General features: G+C 54.0%; 7 protein-coding genes across 7 annotated transcripts; 3 read left to right on the top strand and 4 right to left on the bottom strand.

Annotated features, from left to right (window-relative positions):
• Nucleotides 1–502: 502 nt before the first annotated feature.
• Nucleotides 503–2,544, bottom strand: BDZ83DRAFT_576765 (serine carboxypeptidase; the record flags this gene model as incomplete). Its single annotated transcript, XM_060504948.1, has 3 exons — nt 503–1,855; nt 1,912–2,272; nt 2,402–2,544. The coding sequence occupies 3 exons, from the start codon at nt 2,542–2,544 to the stop codon at nt 503–505; spliced, it is 1,857 nt and encodes a 618-aa protein (XP_060365417.1).
• A 1,401-nt stretch (nt 2,545–3,945) lies between these two features.
• On the bottom strand, nt 3,946–4,711 carry BDZ83DRAFT_619962 (uncharacterized protein). The gene has a single exon (XM_060508166.1). It carries the CDS (start codon nt 4,283–4,285, stop codon nt 4,031–4,033), a length of 255 nt encoding a protein of 84 aa, XP_060365416.1. The 5' UTR covers nt 4,286–4,711; the 3' UTR covers nt 3,946–4,030.
• On the top strand, nt 4,448–5,844 carry BDZ83DRAFT_306085 (SAM-dependent RNA methyltransferase). Its single transcript, XM_060502281.1, has 5 exons — nt 4,448–5,013; nt 5,102–5,119; nt 5,200–5,310; nt 5,377–5,495; nt 5,583–5,844. The coding sequence occupies exons 1-5, from the start codon at nt 4,701–4,703 to the stop codon at nt 5,637–5,639; spliced, it is 618 nt and encodes a 205-aa protein (XP_060365415.1). The 5' UTR covers nt 4,448–4,700; the 3' UTR covers nt 5,640–5,844.
• Nucleotides 5,845–6,406: 562 nt separating this feature from the next.
• BDZ83DRAFT_576784 (uncharacterized protein) lies at nt 6,407–8,524 on the top strand (the record flags this gene model as incomplete). Its single annotated transcript, XM_060504951.1, has 2 exons — nt 6,407–6,810; nt 6,877–8,524. The coding sequence occupies 2 exons, from the start codon at nt 6,407–6,409 to the stop codon at nt 8,522–8,524; spliced, it is 2,052 nt and encodes a 683-aa protein (XP_060365414.1).
• Nucleotides 8,525–9,612: 1,088 nt separating this feature from the next.
• On the bottom strand, nt 9,613–11,937 carry BDZ83DRAFT_740802 (major facilitator superfamily domain-containing protein; the record flags this gene model as incomplete). Its single annotated transcript, XM_060513072.1, has 5 exons — nt 11,536–11,937; nt 11,239–11,431; nt 10,655–11,152; nt 10,124–10,594; nt 9,613–9,699 (listed from the first exon to the last, which is right to left on the bottom strand). The coding sequence occupies exons 1-5, from the start codon at nt 11,766–11,768 to the stop codon at nt 9,613–9,615; spliced, it is 1,482 nt and encodes a 493-aa protein (XP_060365413.1). The 5' UTR covers nt 11,769–11,937.
• A 1,955-nt stretch (nt 11,938–13,892) lies between these two features.
• On the bottom strand, nt 13,893–15,826 carry BDZ83DRAFT_576713 (multicopper oxidase; the record flags this gene model as incomplete). The annotated part of the gene is made up of 5 exons (XM_060504941.1): nt 13,893–14,051; nt 14,111–14,412; nt 14,471–15,174; nt 15,237–15,438; nt 15,502–15,826. The coding sequence occupies 5 exons, from the start codon at nt 15,824–15,826 to the stop codon at nt 13,893–13,895; spliced, it is 1,692 nt and encodes a 563-aa protein (XP_060365412.1).
• Nucleotides 15,827–21,289: 5,463 nt separating this feature from the next.
• Nucleotides 21,290–22,310, top strand: BDZ83DRAFT_305975 (uncharacterized protein). Its single transcript, XM_060502280.1, has 2 exons — nt 21,290–21,755; nt 21,921–22,310. Exons 1-2 carry the CDS (start codon nt 21,399–21,401, stop codon nt 22,227–22,229), a joined length of 666 nt encoding a protein of 221 aa, XP_060365411.1. The 5' UTR covers nt 21,290–21,398; the 3' UTR covers nt 22,230–22,310.
• Nucleotides 22,311–23,110: the final 800 nt, after the last annotated feature.

The following is a 23,110-nucleotide window of genomic DNA, read 5'->3' as shown; positions in this document are numbered from 1 at the left end:
ATCTGCAAGATGCATTTCTTTACAGGAGGGCGGGGACATCAAATCATTGGTTGGGGGCGGTTCATTGGGCCAACAAAGTCAAATTGGTACTTTCAAAAGGGCGCTTTCATTCGAGAAAGAGGGCGTTTTGGGCGTAGGAGAAAAATGACGACTCAGGTCTGATTAGACTTGGAGAAGAGATACAAATCATTGGCTTAGGACGGACAAAGGCACGATTCGCACGGGGAAACTGTAGATGCACCTTCAAGTATCAGGCCGTAGCCAAGACGAGAAATAGCCAAATTTTCCCTTTGAAACATAAAATATCTTCTTGCTTCTATCCTTATTCAGACATGACATCAAACTCCGATTCCGTGCTGAAGCCTACTGTTCATTTATCCTCTGCCCCTTTGAAAAAAGTTAACCTTCGCTAAACTTTCCATGCATTGTTTGGAGCAGCATCAATAATAGTGTTAGACCTGTGCCAACCACACATATCATTGCCAAGCTGCCGTCGATTCTTTTACCGCGCTGAGCGGCTGCCGTTTGCTCTCGAGGGCTTCTCATGCGCCTCGTCATCGCTATCGCCTCCGACACTGTAGCGGTCCTTATCCATCGTTGGTGTCGTCACGTGCAAGTCGTCCAGTTCACTCTCATCGAAATCGCCCGTCTCAACGTCGCGGCCAGTTCTACGGTCACGGAATCCCTCGAGGCCACGCGCAGCGCCTCTTTGAGTGGTAGGGGGAGTGTTGCCCATAATGCCAGAGTAGCCTCTGCGTTTGCGGCGCTCCTTCCAGACGTACCAGCCCCAAGCGCCCGCTGCGATGATGACAATGATGAGAACAATCTCGCCCGAGCGGTAGTATGCCTTCCATTTCGCATCGTCCAGCTTCTTCTGCGTTTCTTCGTCGTCGGAAGTGCTGTTGCCAATGTTGCCGACCGAAGTGGCAGGGCCGGTCTCGCCGTCGAGTCGGGAGTCGGTAGGCGTGCCGCCAACAGAGCTGATGTCGACCTTCATGACACGGTCAAGCATATCGCGACTACGGCGAGCGTAGTCGAAAGGCACCATGTGGGAAGAGTTGTAGAAGAGAATGTAGGTGAGGTTGCGGGCCTCCTGCCAGAAACCGGCAGCCTCACCCTCGACGGTCCAGTCGCGGCGAGGAGCCCAGTTGCCGGGAGTAAGCTCGAAACCCTTGCCACCATTCCATTCCATGTCGCCAATCATCTGTTCGGTTCCCATGTGGTTGCAGATAAGATCCTCGGCGCCGGAGAACAAAACAACGGGAACCTCCTTGAGGAGATCAGGAAGGAAATCTCTCGAAGGTGCAGAGTTGGGAGCTCTGAAAGCGGCACCAACGGCACCGTTGCATTCCTTCCAGCCGGTATTCTTCTGCGGGTTAATGTGCAGGGCGTTGACAACTTCGGTTTTGCGCAAGTAAGGGGTGACGTTGACCAAGTCTGGGGGCCAGTTCATGCCGCACGAGGGGTAGGTGTCGCGGAGGCGAATGTCGTACATGTTGATGCACTCGCGCTCGCCCTTGGAGTTCACCTTGGCTGTCTGCTCGAGCAGGCTCTGCAAGACAGCCTCGCACTCGGAGAAATCGACAGTGTTTGAGACGGCCAGCGAGGTGCGGCAGATGCGCCATTGCTGCTCCAACTTCAAAGCGACGGGGGATCCCGTCTCGATAAGTTTCTTCTCGTAGGCGTATTTCAAGTAGGCGTCGTATTGCTCCTTGGGCGAAATCCAAGCGTTGCCCATAATCAGGCCCTTGAGCTGCCAAATGTGCTTCGTGCCAGGCTTTTTGTTTCTCTCAAGAATGTGCTTCGCAATGTAAGGAATGTGCTGACCGGCATACGATTCACCGGCGATGTAAAGCTGCATTTCTATTAACCTTGTTCGAAGCAGTTGGGTTTCAAGTCCAGTATACTCACGTCGTCATGTTCGTACTCGGGGAACATGGCAAACCACTTTTCGAGGAACGCAACGAATTGGTCGGCCATCTCGGGAAGCTCGTGCAGATAGCTATCGGTGTCGACGTAACTAAAACCGGTACCGACGGGGTTGTCGACGAAGAGCAGGTTGGCGAACTCGTTCCATGAGCCGTTGTTGTACTCGAGGTTATCCTTATCCTTGACTCGGTAGGGACCGATTTCCATCAGAGCGCCATCCTCGGAACTGCATCCTGGACCGCCGTTCAACCAAATGACAGTGCGCTGCTTGTTGGCGATGTGCTGGTTCTGGAAATGCCAGAAAAAGAGGTTTCCGTTGTGTTCGGGTGTTACTTCGACGTGGCTGTGATGAAACGCGCGTCAGCTTTGGACAGCTCTTGAGTTTACGAATGCCTCTTGATTTTCTCTACAGGGGTCCAAAGGGGAAAATGCTGAATTGCTGCAGGCGCGGCAACATCGGAGGACAACGTACCCAGCGTGCATCTTAATGAAAGGCTCCTTGGGTGCGCCGGGCAGTTCGTGGACAAAGTAGTCGGCGGCGCTCTGGGCGGCGACGGCGGGCGTCCATGATGCCAGCGCAAGCAGAAGCGCTGGCACCATCGAGAGGATAGCCATGATGGGGGAAGTGTATGGCCTCCCCGAGGCTACCTGGGTCGGATTAGGTAGATAGAGTTACTGATGTGTTCCAATCCGCGATTTCATAGAAACGTCGTCTTTCCCCCAACAATGAAAAGAACAAGGAAGAGAAGGACCACGATCCGCAGCAGGACGGACGTGTAGTTGCAGATTAGGGTGGTTGTTTGAAGGGAGGGCGGAGGTTCGGGAGGGAGAGAGAGTGATGGGAAAGGAAGGAGAAGAAAAAAAGATGGACGATGCGCAAATGCTCAAGGTACAGTTCGATTGAATTGTCCAGGAGTAGGACCTGAGCCGTGGACCGCAAGGCGAGAGCGGAAGTTACAGCTCAGATCTGAAATGTGTACTTTCCGTGCCATCCTGTCCCCGAGTCTTCCCCCCAGTCGATTCGATTCGTCCGCCCACCCCCCGGCCGCGCACTCTTCCCGTCAAATCCTCAGGCTGAGAACCAGTCAGCCAGTCCACCTTAGTGTACCTACCCCTGCCCGCTGTTCCGCCTACCAAAATAGGCTGGCGCAAGTGGAGGCACCGGAGAGTGAGAGAGGGACTGAGGGAGCAGGCGGGCGTGGGCACAGACGTCGAAGGAATTGGGGTTCCCGTCACCTTTCCTGTTATCGCCCAGCGGATGGTAGCGCAGCCGAATGGTGCCGCAGGGAATGACGGAGAGTCTGCTCTGAGCCTGTCGCAAGTCTCCAAACAGGGGCTTCTCTTAGCCGTCTAGACTCTCACTCGATACCTAAGGTACTCCAGTGTGTGAAGTCGGCTTCAGCTACCTTATTTCAGAGCCCAGGGAGTACTGCTGCCCATGCGTGGCGTCCGCTAGGGCTAGTCGGGCGCTCAACGGACCGCGCGTTTCTCATTGTCGACCGGCTCCCGCTGATTACCGGCTTACTGATTGATTATTATACTGCGAATCAAAGTGTCGATAGATCAACAATGAACTGAAGTCAAGTCTGTACGACGATGAGATGAACTCCCCGATTCAGCAGAGTGCTAAGTGCCGTAGAGCAGAGACCTCCATCTTTTCCTACCTTGGCTTCGTCGATCGAACCCCCTTTTTTTGTTTTTATTTTGCTTCTTTTGCCGTTCTTTACGACTGCCAGACCGGGAGCAACCCGGGATGACATGCTCATCATGCTCAGGAGCCGTCAGGATACCGGTCGGGTTACATGTATACGGTCAAACACGCGGAACACTAGAAATTCCCCTTGGCACCCATCCGAAGCACAGATCGCCCGGATTGCTGGGTTGGGAGACCCGGCTTATGTAATATGCTGTTCTCACTACCTGACTGCGTACGCGCATATCTTCTCCATCTTTTAGAGCATCTGCAACCTGAGACAGCAACCCGCCCTGTCCGTTCCTCTCCCCCCCCCCCTCCCCTCCGTCTTCGGCCCCTTGTTTACATGATACTATCTGCTCGATATTATGAGGACCCTGAGCAGGACGGAAAGAAGTCCAGTCTTTATCACAAGGACCGCTCCCGGCCCCGACACTCACTGCATGCTCTATGCAACTCCACGATGACAATGCCGAAAGATGCTAATGGGTAATGGGACCGTACCGGCACAGCCGTTGCCAAGTGAAAGCCAATTATGCGGAACCTGCGGAACAGCCACTGGTCACTCACTTCCTTGACTTTCAAGTACCGTGTAGACACTGAATGAGCACCTAGAGTGAATAGAGCCAAAAAAGAGGCGTAAGGGGCGTAAGGGGCGTACATGCTAGGGCACGCCTAGGAGCGTTAAGCATTTGCACCTTGCCGCAAAAGGGTGCCCGCGATGGCTCGAAGCCTTAGTCCTGTACGGATAGAGTGAGTAACTCCCAAGTGGAGAGCGTCCAGCGGGCAGGCGCCTAGATCTGATCCAGGGCAAGTTCTCAAAAAAATTCAATGGACTCCAAAACAAGCGTTTGACCACAAATTTCAGCCCATTTTCACTCTCCCACCCCCAGCTGACAGCCTGACACCCCAATCTTTGCGCTATTACGCGGCCTGGCCATTCCACCGGAAGCGAGAGAAACAAAGCAGTTCAGTTTGACAAGTCAGCCCCCCCTGGTAGTATCAAACACCAAAAAAATTGAAACATCCACACAACCCCTCCGGGAATACACCAAAAAAGGAAGCAAAAAAAAAAAAAATGCCAGGCAAGACGTACATTGTCGAGCATCTCGACCCCGAGCTGGGCCCCTGGTCCGAACTCGAGTACATCGCCATCGCCAGAGAAACCCACGCCGCCGAGGGCACCTTTCTCCTCTCCTCCTTGCCGGCCGGCTTCGTCGCCCCGGACAAGCTGCAGCAGGTCCCGGCCTTCAAGGCCGAGAACCGGGGCGTCGAGGAGCTCTACGCCGCCGACAAGTCCCGCGTGTGCCTGCTCGACCCCTCCGCCGCCAGCGACCTGAGCCCCGAGGACGGCGAAAAATTCGACGCCTTCCTTTTTGGTGGCATTTTGGGTCAGTCATTCACCCTCATACGAATTAATCTCATGATTCTCATTCTTCATGTGACTTTTTTGCTGATTGTTGTCTTCTCTCTCTCTAGGCGATGACCCCCCAAGAGGTAAAGTATTCTCATCATTTCACTCGTGACCTTGGGTTGGTCACATTAAATGCTTCACCCCTTCTCGCTGACCCCTGCAGACCGCACCTCCGAGTTGAGGAAGAAGGGTTTCGAAGGCAGGCGCCTGGGTCCCACCCAGATGACGACTGACACGGCAGTCCGCGTCACGAGAATCGTCGTCGAGGAGAAGAGTACGTGCCAAACCACCCCTACCCCCCTAGTATCGCATAATTCGATGAGGCGCTCACGGATAATAGCACCGCTCGATAAGATTCCTTACGTCACATATCCCGAGCTCAAGTTCAGTGAGCACGAGAGCACCGAGATGCCCTTCAAGTACGTCACGGACAAGGACGGTCAGCCCATTATGCCAGAGGTGAGTTTTTATCTCGTTTTCCCCATCGCGAACCCCCGTCTGTACATTCCATGAGATGAGAACTGTATGGATCTGACATATCTCCAGGGCATGGTTGATCTAATCAAGAAGGATGCCGATAAGGCGATTGATGACCTCTTTTAAGATACCACACTGCCAATTGAACCTCAATGACCGGCATGAAAATTTTGCGTTCGGATCTTTTTGCGTCACACGTTCGCACGTCTTTACCAGACCTTCGGGAACTCGGTCATGCTTGAAGTCTCACTCACTCACTTACTCACTCACTCAGGCCGGCCGGCATTGGGTCAATATCTCAGATCGGTTACGGTGAGCCTATCTCACATCTAAGGAACCCAAAATCTCGGGCAGCTTGCCGGATCCCGGACGGACGGCCCGGCCGGGCTGTGCTCGACTTAACCCCGCACAACAGATCGGCCGTCACTCACTTAGACTCCGGGATGGAAGGCTTCGTCTGGTTGGCCCATGCCTCGTATCTGGCCTGAGCCTTTAGTGAGTTCGCTGACCTGGCCAAGAGCTCAATTCTCCCAAGTTTACTCATGTTTCTTGACTCCAATCCTTAACCCTGCCAGTACATCCTGCCGACGTCCTAGTATTCTCACTCTTGCTGGAAACCATCCCAGATTGTCCTTATCAATTCGACTTTCCTTTTTCGGCGATTCTAAGCACCTCGAGTTCGAGGTTACATCCTTGCCCATCAGAGCTTCAATTCCCAATCCGCCATTTCATTTATATGTCAATGTCCGCCAAAACTGCCTATCTCTCTCACTAAGCAGCTTCCTCACAACCTCCTCCCACATATCGTGACATCTTTAAGTCCTCCCTCCCTCCCATCATACCTCAGCCCCCAGTCTACTTCCACAAGACCCCTCGGCAAAAAGCAATAAAACATGTCCCACCCACAAACGACCTTCCGCCAAACAACCTTCACAGCCCCCTCCCTCCTCCGCACCCGCCGCGCCACCGTCTCCCGCAACACAGTCCACGCCCAGCTGTCCCAGCTCCGCGCGAACGGCCAGTACGACTGCTTCAAGCTCGGCTGGCACCCCATCTACGACGACCGCTCGCGCTGGCCCGCGCCCCTGCACCTCTTCTGGGACAGCGACGTCGCGAAGTGGATCGAGGGCGCGTGTTACTTCCTCGTGGAAGAGTACGATGTAGAAGTCGACGCCGCCGTCCGGGAGCTCGTTGTCATGATTCGCCGCGCGCAGCACGAGGACGGGTATCTCAATGTTCATTTCTCCGTCGTGGAGCCCGGGAAGAGGTGGACGAATATTCGTGATATGCATGAAATGTAAAAAAAATCCCATCTCACTTAACGTGCTACGTGAATGACAACAAGACTCACAATGTAAAACAGGTACAACGCCGGCCACCTCATTGAAGCAGCCCTAGCACACAGACAATACTACAGAAACGACCTCCTCATGACCCCCATTGAAAAGTACATCTCCCACATCCACCGCCGCTTCGGCCCCGGCGAGGGCCAAATAAAAGCCTACCCGGGCCACCCGGAAATCGAGCTGGCCCTCTTGCGGTGCTACGCGGCGACGGGCAACACCGAAGCCTACGACCTCGCGCGCTTCTTCCTCGAGGAGCGCGGGAACCCGACGGGCCCGGAGGGAAAGCACTACTACGACTGGGAGATGGAGCAGCGCGACGAGCCGCGCTGGAAACGGCCCAACTCGTGGCCCATGGACAGGTCGTACTGGTACTGCCAGGCGCACGTGCCGATCCTCGAGCAGGAGTCCGTCGAGGGCCATGCTGTAAGGGCAATGTACCTCCTCACCGCCGCCGCGGACCTCTTGAATACGTCCCAGGAAAACAGCAGCAACAAGAGCATAGCTCCCGCAGTCCGGCCCCTGACCGCCGCGCAAGACTGGCTCGCCGCCCTCCGACGCCTCTGGTCCTCGACAGTCGACAAGAAAATGTACCTGACCGGCGGCGTCGGCGCCGTAGCGCAGTGGGAAGGCTTCGGCACCGACTACTTCCTCCCACAAGGCCCCGACGAGGGCGGCTGCTACGCCGAGACGTGCGCCTCGGTCGGGGTGATGATGCTCGCGGAGCGCCTCCTGCACGCCGACGGGCCGGAGCCGAACGGCCGGTACGCCGACGTCATGGAGTTGTGTCTGTACAACAACGTCATGACGGCCATGAGCGCCGACGGGAAGGCCTTCACGTACGAGAATCAGCTCGCGAGCTGCGAAGCGGCAAGGAGCGAGAGGGAGGATTGGTTCGTGTGTGCTTGTTGTCCGCCGAATGTGACGAGGCTGTTTGGGAGTTTGGGGGGGTATCTTTGGGATTATGGGGGTGTGGGTGGTGAGGGGGAGGGGGGGAAGACGGGGGCGTTTGTGAATGTTCATCTTTACACCAGCGCCGAGGTCAAGTTCCCGGTAGAAGGCACAGAGGTGACGTTTTCGCAAAAGTCCAACTGGCCGTGGGAAGGCAACATCCTCTTCCAGCTCAAGGGCGCAGAATCTCTCGATACAACCATACGCCTGCGCATCCCAGCTTGGGCAACTCAGCATGGCTACGTTCTCACGCCCACGCCGCCCGCGGGGACGGCTACGCTCGAAAAGGGAGGCTACCTCCGCCTAGACTCTTCATACACGGCCTCGAACCCCGTCTTCTCGCTCGATATCGGCGGCGCCAGCTTCGCGCCGCGATACATTGCGCCCCACCCGTACACCAACCAGCGCACGCTCAGCCTGGCGCGTGGGCCGATTGTGTACTGCGTCGAGGACGCCGATCACCCGTGGGAGGAAAATCACTTCAAGGACGTGGGGATCAAGAGGGGCACGGCCGTGGAGGAGGAGTGGAGGGTTGATGAGATGAGCGGGGAGGAGTATTTCGCGTTGAAGACTACAGGCTGGGAACGGACGCCGGAGGTTCTGGCGGAGGGTGAGGATGGGCTCGAAAGGGAGCTTGTGTTTGTGCCGTTTTACTTTCGGTCGAATAGGGGCGGGAAGGGACAGATGAGGGTTGGGTTGAGGGATGATGGGAGGTGAATGGGGGATATATATATATATGTAAGTTGATGTACCCAGTGAGGTATGCAAGATTATGATTCGATACATGAAGACGAAGGGGTTCATACAGCCAGCCATCTGGTATGGACCATGGAGAGTAAGACATCTTACCTTACCGCGGAGTACCTTAAACAAAGACGCAGCTCATACCACTCATAATGGTGAGGTGAGGTCGTCTCTCCGTCCCTCGTGACTCCCGTTGGCCCAAAAGCCTTGTCTCCTTCGCCCCGTCCCGCCTCAACGCTCTTCTCCTACCCTCCCTCATTCATCCGAAAAAGGCTGACCACCCGTAGTACTAAAGGCGCCCATTCACTTTTGCAGTCACCAGCACCCATCCGGCCGATTGGCTGGGTGGTTTACACCCTGACGCAGAGAAGCTAAAACAAATACTCCAATGAAGCCGTGCTGGTCCGAGGGACGCGCTGTTCGAGTCCGGGCAGGGGCGTGAGTTCTAGCGCAAGTGATCACCAGCTCCTTCCCTTCCTTTCCTTTTTGACTTTTTTCCAACGAGCGGTCTTTTTACTTGCAGTCCGCTCTGGGCTACCTGACTCCAACAGAGATTGCGCTCATCAAAAAGGAAAAAACGTTCGTGCATTTGCACCTCAGCCCCTTGCGTGGTTCTGAAGAAATTACCTTGGTGAATGTCGACGAAACAACTGGTCCCAAGTTCTTCTTTTTTTAATGTCTTGAAATGTCCCGGAGAATTGACGTATCTAACTCAAGATGGTGCCTCCCCTCACAACTGCAACTCGGTGCAGCTTGCGTCTTTAGCCCCGATGCTGTAGTTTGATCTATGGTGCCAAAGGCCATTGGGACAATATGGTGAGGGCCCTTCGCTAGCAACGCTGGGGGGGGACACTCGCTTCCTCGACAGGCGGGATGACTTCATGAGCCATGAAACTGAGTCCTTGTGTTGAGGATAAGAAACTACCAGTGTGCGAGGCCGTGGAATCGGATGCTAGATACGAAGCTTTTTGCTTCCGAGTACCTACTCGAATGTGGAATGGCTTGGCTCTATCCTCACAACCGGTAATACCAAAGCCGTGGTGGACAGGTTGCTAACTTATCTAGAGCTCCAGCGTCAATTGACAACAGAGTGAACTTGCTAAAGGCCTTACATCGGGGGAATTGTGAAATGCGTACCAAACACTGATCTACCAGTCGGGTTGTGGACGGTTAAAGCTACTTGCCATGGGCAAGTGCGTGCCTACCTTATTCACGGGTATCCTCTTCAGGAACCTGGACTCAATCCACTGAAAAGACTGCAGTTTCTTCCAATGGTAAACTCGGGTTTCTTCATTCAGGTTGGAAGCGGCATGGATGTATTAACATACCTATCTGAGCATGTCTACGGCGAATTCTTACACTGATTTCTCTCCTTTCTGGGTCTACACCACCACTTCGACAAAATTGGAAACCAGTTCCTCATATCTTGAAGCGGAACCCGTGCGCCGCCGCCTCTCCCGGCGCAGCATTGATAGCCCCCTCGACGTGCTCCCCCCTCTCCAGCTTGCGATTCAACCCCACCAACACAAACCTCAACACCGTCGCCGCGCAAATGGCAATAAAGCAAGCCACGCAGTTGTGGATGAACGCCGCCGTGTACTGCGGGCTATCCTTCTTGGGGTACAAGTAACTAGCGTAAATACTGCTGCAGTTACTCACAGCATTGATAAACGCCAGCGCAGCGGCTCGCTTGGCGGGAGGACGCGGCAGGGTGTTGCTGATCCAGGCCAGCGCCGTGGTGTAGCCAGTGTACACACCCGGGACGAGGAGCATCATGGCGACGTAGCGCGGAGCGGTCGCGTGCGTGGCGGCGCCGAGGATGAAGGCCGCCATGGCGACGCAGAGGGGCACGACGATGTGGAAGTAGCGCTCGCCCGTGCGGTCGGCGTGCCAGGCGTTGATGCAGGTCGTGATGACGCAGAGGACGTAGGGCGGGCAGGTTAGGAGAAGGGAGATGACGGAGTTGTAGCCGAGAGTCTGGACGACGGTGGGGAAGAAGTTTGTGATGGAGGCCGAGGCGACGATGCAGAAGATGAGGACCAGCTGAGATGAGAGGTGTGTTAGTATACGAAGAACAGTGGAACGAGGGAAAGTATGCCTTACCAGAATCCACGTCTTGACATCCTCCAACGCGGTCTTGAACCCGTGCCAAAACGTCTGCTCCCCGCTATTCTTCCAATCATCCTCGCCGATATCCTCCTCCAGCCTCCAGACCGCGAGCGCCGTCTCCTCCTCGCTCAACCACGACGTCGTCCGCGGAAAATTGGGCAGCACGAAAAAGGCCGCAAACGCAACGGCGACGGTCACGACCCCTTCGATGAGGAACAGCCACTGCCAGGCGCCGAGCCCGCGCGCGCCGTCCATGTTGCCCGTGATGCCGGCCGAGATGAGACCCGAAAAGGCGCCCGAGATGAGTGAGCCCGTGTAGAGGATCGTGGTGCGCAGGCCGAGCTCCTCGCGCGTGTACCAGCAGGAGAGGTAGTACAGGCAGCCCGGGAAGTAGGCGGCCTCGACGAAGCCGAGGACGAAGCGGATCACGAGGAGGCCTGCGTAGTTGCGGCAGGCGGCTGTCGCGGCGGAGATGACGCCCCAGATGACCATCTAGGATTGCGGTATCGTTAGTAATCTAATAAACAGGGACTTTGATAGTATGGTTACTGAAGTGGGATGAGTGATTTTCTACTTACGCATGTTGGAAGGTACAGCGCAGGCTTCCCAATCTTGTTGAGAAACAGGTTCGAAGGCACCTGCATGAGAAGATACCCGACAAACAAGATACTCACGGCCGTCTGGAACTGATTCGAATTCGGGTCGAGATTGAGATCTCGCTCCAAGCCTGCCAGACGCGCCGCGGCGATATTATTCCTGTCAATGTAGTTCCTTTCAAAACCTACGGATTAGCAGCCACTCTTGACAGAAGCCCATCAAGCAACATCTCCTCGCCACAAGGTTACCAGTCTCAAGTGAAACGTCCTGATACTTACAAAATGTACATGAGGACAATCATGGGAAGCAAGCGAATGTCCACCTTGCGCTTGAGCTTCTTCTCGAGCTCGACGCGATATTCATGCGACATGGCCGCGACGATGGGCGGCGGCTGCAGCCCGCGCCGCTCGGCCTCGAGGGAGAGCTTTGGCGGCACATCTTCCGGGTCGCCGGCGTGGTGTTCGTGATGTAATGAGGCGTGGTCCACCTCGGACTGCTTCCCGTCTACCATCTTTATTCCCCCAACGGTTGTCGTGAACTTTGGGGGAGCCTTCCTTGGAGAGTTGTTGAGTGGACTGTTGAATCGGGATCTGTCTGCCCTCAGAGGAACACTTCGTTTTGAGGATGTGTGTGACAGCAGTCCCGTCCTCAAGTAAGGTACCAGTATGCGATGTTTTAACTCAATTGCGAAGCGGACCTACCTCGTTTTTAACTCCGCACATTACCCCAGATATGGCACATGGCTTCCCGCAGCGGAAAAAGGGAAAAGAGCGGCATGCATGGGTGCCTTCGTCCCAGCTTTTTCCCCATGTCGGGATAATCACCGTACCACTACCACCCCTCTGACCGATGGGGTTACATATTCCCAGCCATTCAGAATTGAGACTGGGGAAAATAGGCACTGCTTTATGACTGGAGTGACGAAGATCTCTCCACTAGCTCTTCATTACTGTTTTCTCTCCGCATCTCTAGAGTAGTCCCCGCGGCGGTAGTCGATATCGGTCCGATCAATACTGACTGACCTCATCAGTCTGGACTAATACAAAGAAAATGCTCTTCAACAATGGAAGAATCGTCGAAATAAATCCCTCTGCAAGACAAACTACGAGAGCTAGGTGGGCCATAGCTGAGTGAAGTTTCGAAGCTGCACCCGATCCTTTGCCCAACCACTCGGCATCGATCACTAATTGCCTTTTCCCTCATCAACGTATGAACCTATCAAACCACACGATATCATACGAATAATACCAAGCCAAGACTTCAATTTTCGTTCTCGCGTTCGGACTTGGACCCCAGAAACAGAAAGGCACCAAACAAGTGCTCAGCGTCAGGCTTGAAATGCGAACGGCTCGTTGGTCCCTAGGAAATCCCCACACACGGAAAAGCGTTCACGTATCCATTCCATGACCATCCAAAATCCGGGGTTGGAGGCGAAATGATGCGGGGAAATGGGGGGAGAAGTCGAGACGAGTGACCAGGGTCAAGGGGCGGAGTAACTCCGCAACCACTTGCGGAAACCAAGTTGCGAGATGTGTGTCGAACGATTGCGGTGAAGGGGGTCAGCATTAGAAGGCAGTATCGAGGTTCGGGGCGATGACGGCACCCGGGAGGGAAGCTTTGGGGGATGCCAGCTTGTCGCTGTGCCGCATAGGAACGTGGACGCTTGATCTTTGGCTCACGACCAATCACGTCAATAACGCACATCATTGAACCGAACTACCAACGGGATTCGACATCTTGGCAAAACTGGTCACTGGGATGCTAAAACGAATGACGGTATAGTTTCTAATCTCCCTATTTCATGATTGGACCGGCTGTACACGCACACGAAAATGTTCAGCTAAAGCCGGCACGTGGCCCGGCACGGCACCGAAACGGAAACCAAATGTCCCCCATGAAAAGGGCCAAGTAGATATGCCCCACACCCTCCGGCTCGGCACTTTTCTCAAGAGGCGAGCTGAGCGGACCAAGCTTTCGGCCCAGACTTGCGGCTCCGCGGGGCCGGACGACCGGCGGTCGAACAACGCCGGGCGGAACAACTTTCTACAAATTCTGGATTATCAATCTGTACACACCATGATTTCGACAATCTCAATTGACTCTTCTTCTCTGCGGTGATGTTGCGTCAGAAGGTTACTACAGCCAGTCAACTCTCCATCCGGCAGCGGTGGCAACCAGGTCCGCACTCATTTATATTAATGGAACGAGTTCATCTTAGATTTCCCAAACGTTAGTATTTAGTTAAATGGTGTAGACCACCTACTAATGACGTGGCATTATTAGTGGGTAGAGTGCCGACTCAAATCTCTATCAAACAGAGACTCGCGTTCCAACCATTGAATTACACCCGCTGGAGAAAATGAGGTGGATTAATCGTTCGCACAATTATGAGGCAATTGGAGAGCATTCATGGGTTGCAACCTTTGTATTATGATTATATATACAAGATAGGAGAAAAAAGGAATGTACAAAAACAATTACGTGTTTACCCAAAAACTCCCGGATTAAGAAATAGAGAGCTGAGACATAGGAGAACATTTCATGACGTTATTTGTCGTTTGTTATGTGCAAGAGTGTTGAAGTGTGTGCATGTGTGCATGTATGCAGTGATGGCTGAGGGCGGAGATGGTGTGACTTAGACACCAGAGTCCTCCTGGTGAACAGATTCCTCCTCGGCATAGGTCCTCCAGTTGGCGCAGGTGCTGTTGAGGGTATCCTCGTTGGTGATGGCCGCGATCTCAGTGGGACGCTCGATGAGCTGAAGCGCGAAGCCGAGGGAAGTGTGCCATCCAATCTGTGAAGTAAATGTCAGTATATCGAGAAGAACGATAATGTGTCAAAGCCTGAACTCACGTGGCAGTGCATCAGCCAGACACCTGGGTTGTCGGTGTAGAATCCGATGACGAGGTATCCGGAGCCGGGCAGCATGGCGACGTCGCGGCGGGGCGCGTTGACGGTCTGCAGCGCGACGGAGGAGTCGTATGTGCCCGTGGCCTGGGCGAGGACCCAGAAGTCGTGGCCGTGGAGGTGGATGGGGTGGGCGAGGCCGATGGGGTTCTGGATGATGAAGTGGACCCAGACGTTGGCCTGGTCGAGGTGGACGATGTTTTGCTGGGTGGAGAAGGTGTCGTTGCCTCCGAGGACCTGTTCGACAGCTGGTTTTCAAGTGTTAGTATCATATTGCCATTGCGTATTTGTGGAAGGGAAGCTTACTAGGGTAGTCCCAGTCGGAGAGGAAGGTGCTGTTGTTCAAAGTCCACTTGAACTGGCTGCTGACGGTCTGAAGACCAACAGTGAGGGTGTCGTCGTAGGTCTGCTGGCCGGCTTCCAGAGCGACAACGGGCACGAGGTTGGACATGCTCTCGTCGAGGCAGTCGTCCATGTATGTGTGCGCCTCGGAAGTTGGGTCAGCGGTGGAAGTAGAATCGTAGCGGACGATGCCCTTGATGTCGAGCGTGTTCTCGTTCTCACTGCAAGTGAGCTGGGGAATGGCGCGGAGCCAGTAGTCGCCGGTGCTCTCGGTGGCGCGGACGATAACATCATAGCGCTGGCCGATGCCGATGGAGACGGCAGTGGTGTTGTAAGGGTTCATGGGGACGAAGTCGGCTGAGATGACCTCGAGAGTGTGGTTGTCAACCATGAACTTCCACATGGTATCGATGGCGGCGTTGACGAGGCGCATGCGGTAGGACTTGCCGGCCTCGAAGGCTGTGGTAAAGCGGGAGCCGGCGCCATCGTACATGCCTGTGCCGTTGATGAGACCGGTCTGGGCGCGGGGCGGGCCGTTGCTGGCGGCTTCGCCGTAAAGCTCGTCGGTGGTGCGGTGGAACCAGTCGCTCAGGACGATTGTGCCGAGATCCTCGTCGTAGGGGGCTGAAGCGGGACCGTGGACAATCATTCCGCCAAAGACACCGTTCCTGTGCGCAGCTTGTTAGGTTCATGTCGAGAGATGCGAAGCTTTGTGGAAGAATGCTCTTACCAGGCCTGGAGAGCAAAATGGCTGTGGTACCAGGACGTGCCGTACTGGGAAGCGTGCCAGGTGTAGGTGATGGAGTCGCCGGGAGCAGTCGGGCATTGGGTGATGGAAGCAACACCGTCAGCCTCGTTGGTGTAGTTCTGGCGGATACCGTGGAAGTGAATGCTGGTGCCGTTGTTCTGAAGAGAGTTCTTGACGTGGACGACTAAGATGATGATGTTAGTAAACTCAAAAATACCTTGAGCTTCTTGATATCAGAAACGCTTACCAACAGTGTCACCCCAGTCAGCAATGATGGTAGGTCCAGGAACTGTTCCGTTGATGGAAAGAACCATGCGCTCGACACCGTCAGGAGCCATGGTGGTGTTGGTGACCTCGAACCAGTACTCGCGGATGACGCCCGTGTTGGGAGCCTCCTCGTACCAGTTGGTCGAGAGATCGTGGGTGCCATCCCAGCAAGAAGGGTTGAGAGCAGAGTCAAAGACGCAGTCTTGACGCTTTTCGAGTGTGCTCGGGGCAATAGACGAAGGGGCGCCTGAGATCAAGGCAGGGAACAGGAGCGCGAAGCATCCCAAAAGTGAGCGTTTATACATGGCGAGAAGCGATGCACTACAGAACGAATGTAAAACGATTGTGAAGATCAAGAATCAACGAGTGATTGTGTGAGAAACTGCCTCAAAAACGAATGAAGGCAAGATGATGATGGAAGGAAGACCGAAGCTTGAAGAAGCGAGTGATGGTGGCTAAGATAACTTTCACTCCAGAGACGGGCAGACTTGCCTCGTCTTATAGAAATCGAACACGAGCTTATGAGCCCATCACGAACAGATGGGCTGGGCGAATAGAGGGTCTCTCTCGCCAAGTTTGACGCCGTCTCGGCTAGAACCAGATACCTCGATTGTAAATCACTGAATTCGCAATCCCAACTTGCAGCGTTCCCTTCGATGTTGCGCTCTGAGGGCCTAGTTCGGTGCCAGAGGCCGACCCCCCTGACTCGAAGAGCCCACATCCACATGGGAGGCACATCGCTCGTTCGACCAGGTAGGTTTGGTGAGATGTGAATGAGGAGTGTCGTCGGTTACTCGGCCGCTCGGCCGTGACATCGACTCCGGTGGACGAACTCCATGCTTGGCTGGCAACTATCGAACATTGTGCCTATACGAGGAATCAGTACCCATGTCGAAAATCAACGTTGAGAGAAAAGGAGGGTCTGCTGTCAGTCACAAGGATCCATGCCGCGCTCACTTTCTCGCTTTCTGCTGCCGAAAACCATCGTCGGGTGCTGTTTCCCTTATTCCGGTGGGCCACTTTGACGAACCCCCCCCCCCCTTCCTCCCCTGAGCCCAGTTCGATATGGATGTTCTACATGGATCATGTAGGCCTGCATATAGGCGCCATTCCGGTGAATATGTGCGTTGAAATTTGCAGCTTTGTCAAAGGAGGCAGGGCAAAAGAGGTCTCCATATTCTTGGCCCGTCATGCCCTCGTCTGAAGTTCAGGCGGCTAAGCAAGTAAGACACCGGTGAGGGTGGGAACAAGATGGAGATTCGTCGTTGATCGCCAAGTCCGTCCACATGCTTAGTCGATTCAGAATGAGGTTCGCCTACGACTCTCTCTGTAGTCAGCGTCTTCTTTCCCCATCGAAACAAGTGCTCGAAACTGGCTGACGCGTATCTGTAGCCCGTACAGGCTACAGCAGACAGGCAGGACTATCGAAACCGTGCTTGTGTGGCTGCATTAGCCCCGCGGGTGCGGGTACGGATACAGAGTGCCATCAGGCCCGAACCCCGTGCGCCGTTGTTTCTTCTGCAATGGATTACTCCGAACGAAACGAACGAAACATGGAATGACATTGACGTCTTCCATGTCCGTGGGTTGTGTTGTTCAACGGCGATCAGGACCGGAGAAATGTCCTTGAGATGAACCATGCCTAATTCGGCATCATGGTTTTGACTAAAAGGATCCTCACCACTAAAACTCCTAGACTTTAGGAGCCTCATCGTGCCCAAACTAGATGAGGGAGAAGGGGGATATTCCTATCTTGGCTACCCAATAAGATAGAGCCGAAAGCCAAGCATTACGTGGGTAATCCTTTGGCGGTTAGCGTAATAGGCTGGACGGAAACATTGACGGTGAGAAAGCTCTGATCGGGCCAGTAGTATGATAAGACGGGATATAGCAGAAGAGCACAAAAATTGCTGTTGAACCGTTCGACGTCCGAATCTGTGGCGTTGCTCCGCTGCGTATGGGCGGACGAGCAGACGCGTCTTGGCAAGGGTATCCCATCCTTTAAGCCGCCGGGGCCCCATTGTGGCCGCGGTCAACGTCATCCAATGCAACGGCGTCAAAACGAAAACCGTTCGATATGGCATGGGCGCGTCAAAAAGGGACAAGGGAAGCAAAGTGTGGGGTGGGGGGTCAGGGTGATATGGAGAAGAATCAAGCCAACACGGCTAGTCTCCCAGTGGCCAAGACAAAGACTTCTGAATGGAGTGTACTGTATACCCTAACGAGGTTGCAGCCTTGCTGGAACACACGGAGAAGGCAAATAATCGTAAAACAATAGAGATTCGGTGACCGATGTCGTTTGTAACTATGTTGAGCCTCTGACTCGGAAAAGCAACGTCAAGCCTCCAACGGCGGTGGAAATTGTTTGATGTTTGCAGGTCGTACCGTCCTAGCTGCAGCTCGTCTGGTTCCCCCGCGCAAAGCTGTCTTTGAGACACGCTTGCTGGGAAGTCTCGGACTCAGTGCAACAGTAACGCCGCATGTTTTTTTCCCAGTCCCACGTGTGTTGAGTGGCGTTCACGGCGTTGGAAGCCCCTATCGTGGGGTTAAATGCCATTGACAGTGGCGAACGTTGGCTGATCAGGGGAAACACATCGTCAAGATTCGGGACGAAAGACGAGAAGAGAGACCCAAGAGTTGACGAAGTGCGAACATGGGACGGCAAGACCAAGACCTGGTTCCGAATGTAGGATCACCCGCAGGATCTCGATTATCGATGACGAGGGAGGGGCTGTTGCGAACTACGGAGTGCGTAAAATCAACCACCAAGCAGCTTCCACGGCTGAAATGGCAACTCAGAACCGAGAGCGAGCGCTTCTCGTGTGCCGGATCAGCACGACTCTTTTCCTCTTGGTAATTAGACTCTGAGTTCAATCTCGTTATCATCTTGCAAGCGCGCAAAGTATGCTTGATTAGAAGAAGCTCCCGTCAAGTCTCCGTAGCGGGCTCAGGCGCCATTTGCGGGAAGCACCATCGGACTGCGATTGCGTACGTAGTCCCTGGCTCCCTGCGGGGGGCCAGGGGAGTATCGATGGTCAGTAGGCACGCATAGAGCAGGGGGGGTTAGGTAGACTCAAGACAGATGAGGGGCGGCTGGCCGTTGGTGATGGAGAGATAGGTATGGAGATAGCGAAAGAGAGAGGGAGAGACGGAGGGAGAGACACCTGACGCAGGTGAGATGCTAGCCTCGTCTAGGTTGGCAGGATTCAATATGCAAGTAAGAAGGGGAAGCAAGAATGGAGAAGTCTTCCGATAGCTATACACCCTTGTCTTGGTGTCCTGTCGAGCAAGGAGGTGGTGGGTTTTGGCGGCGTTGACAGGGCACGAGAGCACGAGGGAAGGCCCATGTGCCTGTCAAAGATGTCGGCCGGCGATGTTTGCTGTTGGGTTTGTGGGTACATGCATCTGAAGCAGGGGGTAATGATAGGTGGTTGAAGATGGAGTATCGATGTGTAGTATCATGGAGGATGGAGGAGAGGAGAAGGAAGAACTGTGGGCAATGGCAGAAAACATCGCAAAGTGCCAATGGCAACAAGAACCTCGCCTCCGAGACTTCCCCCGTCGTCCAATAATCCACCCCTTCAGACTTCACCCCTTCTTTTCCTCTACCCAAGATCCCAAGTTCCCAAGTCTGAGTCTGTCCTGCCTCCCCTTCACCCCTGCTTGGCCGCGCAAGCCTCATCTCTGGATGCTACCTCTTTTAGAACCCACCAGCGTGGCCCCCCGCAAGGGTGCGTTAGCGGACAGTGCACAGCGCTAGACAAATGCCGGTTCCCGCATTGCATGGCACTACTACCGGAATGTCTTAGCTCACCGACGCCAGGGGCTACCCTGAGCCGCCATTTTGACGACGACGACAACGACCACCACCACCACCACCACAACCACGGACTGCAACTTCCTCCCAGCCCAAACCTCGTCCGCTCCATACTCCATTCTCGCGGGATTCAATCCGCGGGTTGCCCAGTGTAACGACGACATCGCCGCTTGCAGCAAACTTCACCTCATCGACGGAACGACACTCTGCTATCTTCCTTGACCCAGCCATCGTCCATCATCTTCAACCACCTCAGGAGTCAGAAGAGCAAGAACATGTCACCATCCAAGTAACATCATCTCGTGGATAACACCGTACCGTCATCCGGAGATTCGCCGCCATCGCCGTATCTCCATTTTTGTTCGTCTCCCATGGCCGGAATAGGCAATAAAGTCTTGGCATCTCCAACCTCTCCATCACGGTGCTGCCGAAGTCGCTCGCATCAAATTTCGCCTCTGCCCCTCTATACCCCCCTTCGAGATAACCTTCTTCCAGAGTTCAGCTCGACGGGTCATCCGCCCGCCGTTCGTTGGTATGTCCTTCATCGGTTGCTCCCGAAATCCCTTCATGGGGGGATTGCGAGCTCCCAAAAAGCAACAGTGTATATGCTTAATCCTTAGACTCTGTGGCTTGCCTGCCGCCTCTACGAGGTTCATGCCGAACATTCACACAGTTGATCCACTGATATGATAGTATACATATTCTAACCTGGAAGTATAGGTCACATGCCGGCCACTTAGCAGTTGGCTTGCTTTGCTCGAGTGGGAAAAGCAAATGATTCAGACATCTGTAGAGCTCAGCGACTTTATCAGCCAATATTTCATCTGCCGAACCAAATCACATCCCAGCGTCTGCTACCTCGAAGAAGCGCTGTCTTTGTGGTAGGACTCGGCGAATACGGCCCAGACGCAATGCATACGATCACTTGCTTTCACCGCCGTTCCCCCTGGATCGAATCCTATGCTCCTGACTCCTGACTCGCCCGCAACCCGTACACCTGCAGCAGACCATCTAAGCAACCTCTTGGGTTTCTCCATCACAAGATCCTAATGCGAAGCAGTCACTATCACAGAATAGTCAGGTCCACAAACAAATTTGCCGTACGCTCTCATCACGGTCTTCGGCTACTAACAGTCTTGGTCCGTGTGTTCCGGCCATAACCGTTGACTTTGTATATTCTCGGCCTCGGGCCATGATCGTTCACCGAGACATCCCGCCCCGTACTCCGCGGTCTTGGCACGAATGCACCCCGCTTGCTCTATGCTTTTTTTCTAACTTTGACTTTGCGGGAGCATCCGCACGAGCCGCATGAGTCAAATACGAAGCTGAAAACCGACAATTTTCACTTTTTTGCCCTTGGTAAGCGGCCTGGGAGTTAGACAACTGCGTTTACGAGAGTTGCGAGATGCTCGTGATAGCGCGAGCTACCTAGTCAAGCTGACGGCTTCTCCATTTGAGCCTTCTGCTTTGCATCGAAATGAGCGACAGGGATTGTAACACGATGACGCTAGAAAAAATCGCATTAAATATCATGAAGACGGATTTAGCCACTTCTCCGATATGCCGCCGTTAAGACTAGAGAGGGAGCGAGGCCTTGCGCTAGCAGCTGACTCAAGGATCAGGCGGCTACGCCGAATTACACAACCGTTCAGAAACTCCAAAACTCGAAAATCAAAAACGCGCATCTGAAGTATCGACTGCAACCTTCAATTTGCCACCGGCCTCGTCTCTTGCTATGGTGCTTGAATGGCACTTCGGTCTTGCCCCGCTATCGTCGGTTGTCAAAGCTGGACAGGCGAGTCTCTGGAGGGCCCCTCCATTTTCATCCGCGGTTCCCGCCATGCAGACAACCTTTTTTTTTTGCCAAGAGACGCAGGAACTCACACCGGAAACTGACAGCTGATAGTTACTCACGATAGCAACATACTGGCTACTGCTCCCAAACAAGGTTGACTATCCGGTGTGTACACGCGTCCATACGTCCAGGGCGAGGCTCGATATTCGATACACTTTTCGAGGGTGGGGAGCAGCTGAAAAGGGCGGCAAGAGGGGTGCTGACGATGATCCGGACCAGGCCGAAAGGAATAGACTTACACGGCGCCCTCGGCCTCACGGGATGGCGGGACCGCCCGCAAGAACTCTTGGCAGGTGATATGATGCATCTTGAGCTAAGGGTTGCTCAAACTCGGCATCGCCATGGCCGATCACCAAAGGCTGAAAGATTCGGGGCGGTGTCGTCTTACACCACCCTTTCCCTACACCCCTCACGTTCGTCTCCCTTGCGGAGACATGCAGGCGTCAGAACAAGATCTGGACGTACGCGTTTTCGGGGCGTGGCTCTTCATCTAAGGCTAAGCGGGCCGAGTAGATACCCCTATCAGTCTCTGTACGCCACACCGTTTGTTGTCCCTTGCCCTGTAAGTCTAGACAGACATGAACATGATATCTGACAGGCCTGATTCCAAAACAATGGTCAAATGAAAGCAGATGAAAGCCGAGAAGGGGTTACAAGTTTCCGCTGCAGACTCTTGAGGGGCGTCAGCTTACAGACTGCAGACGACGGCGTTAACAATATAGTACAGGAACAAGGGAGCCCACGTCTGGTTCGGTTCATCGCGGCAGTGTCTGCAGGTATGCCTGCAGCTTGGCTGGATATATTACACCCACAAAGCAAGGGTAGGAAGTCTGATAAAGATTGCGCCTTACACGATGACAAGCTGCGAAAATCGTTTCAAGCGGTCCAATGGGGATATGTCGAGCAAGGGCTTCCGACAACGACGTCCGGAGCCTTGGGCAGAAAACCTGACGACTTCCAGCTCTTTGGAAATTGGAAATCGAAACCCCCGTTGACACGCCTCGGTTCTGTCTGCCTATCTGCCAGATTACCATGATTCTCGCATAAATACTCGCAGGATACTCCACTTCGAAATGTGAACAGACTCGAGAGGGCAGAAAAACTTCCAAGCAGTCCGCAGATAGGCAACGGGGCCTGAATAGGTAATGCTTCTCCGGTGTCAAACTGGGGTGGACAGAGAAGTAATGCACATGCAACATGCAGAAGCACCAAATTATCGGTTTTCTGTGTCCGCATGACTATCCGTACCTCTCACAGTCCGTCCCCAGTGCAAGGCTGCAGCCTGGTAGCCGACAAACAAGACTAACAGAAACCCATACAACAACCCATGCTTCGCTTGACGCCTTGAACATTGGGCTTGTGGCACAACTTCATCATCCATGCCGGGTAAAGATAGACTCTCTTCATCCAATAGCCTTGTATTCAGAACCCTTGGATAGAAAAACAAGCATTTTTTTGGTCGGCGCTGGCGGCAGCAACCGAGGCGGGGGTGGACGCGTATGTAGTTTAAATGAGCTGAACGAGACACGAGACCCAACGATAACAACCGAATCATCCGTAAACGAGGGACCAGTCAGAGTTGACTCTTGAAGCTTTATTGCAAGCGTTTATCGGCTTTTGAGGGTTTCCATTGCCTAGGATTTACGAGATCTTGGCAACTCTGCGAACCGAGATGCATCTTTCGTTGATCACCGAGGCAGTAAGGCCCAACATGGCACACACACATATTGCCCTGTAACCTTGTTACAGCTGACGCAGGCGTGTAAATACACTCCATCTATCTATCTATTGTCTCACAATTCTCACCCCAAAGCGCTCTGCGCGCCTTAGAGACGCATCGAGCATACACAGCCGGTATGGTGACAGGCGCTTAACTCCAACCGTCCCTACCGCCTGAAATACAAGCAACAGGCGCAG

This window comes from Colletotrichum acutatum, assembly GCF_030867785.1.
Source record: "Colletotrichum acutatum strain CBS 112980 chromosome Unknown BDZ83scaffold_42, whole genome shotgun sequence".
Lineage (NCBI taxonomy): Eukaryota > Fungi > Ascomycota > Sordariomycetes > Glomerellales > Glomerellaceae > Colletotrichum > Colletotrichum acutatum.
Note: the sequence above shows the minus strand (reverse complement) of the source record. Positions and strands in the feature narration are given on the sequence as shown.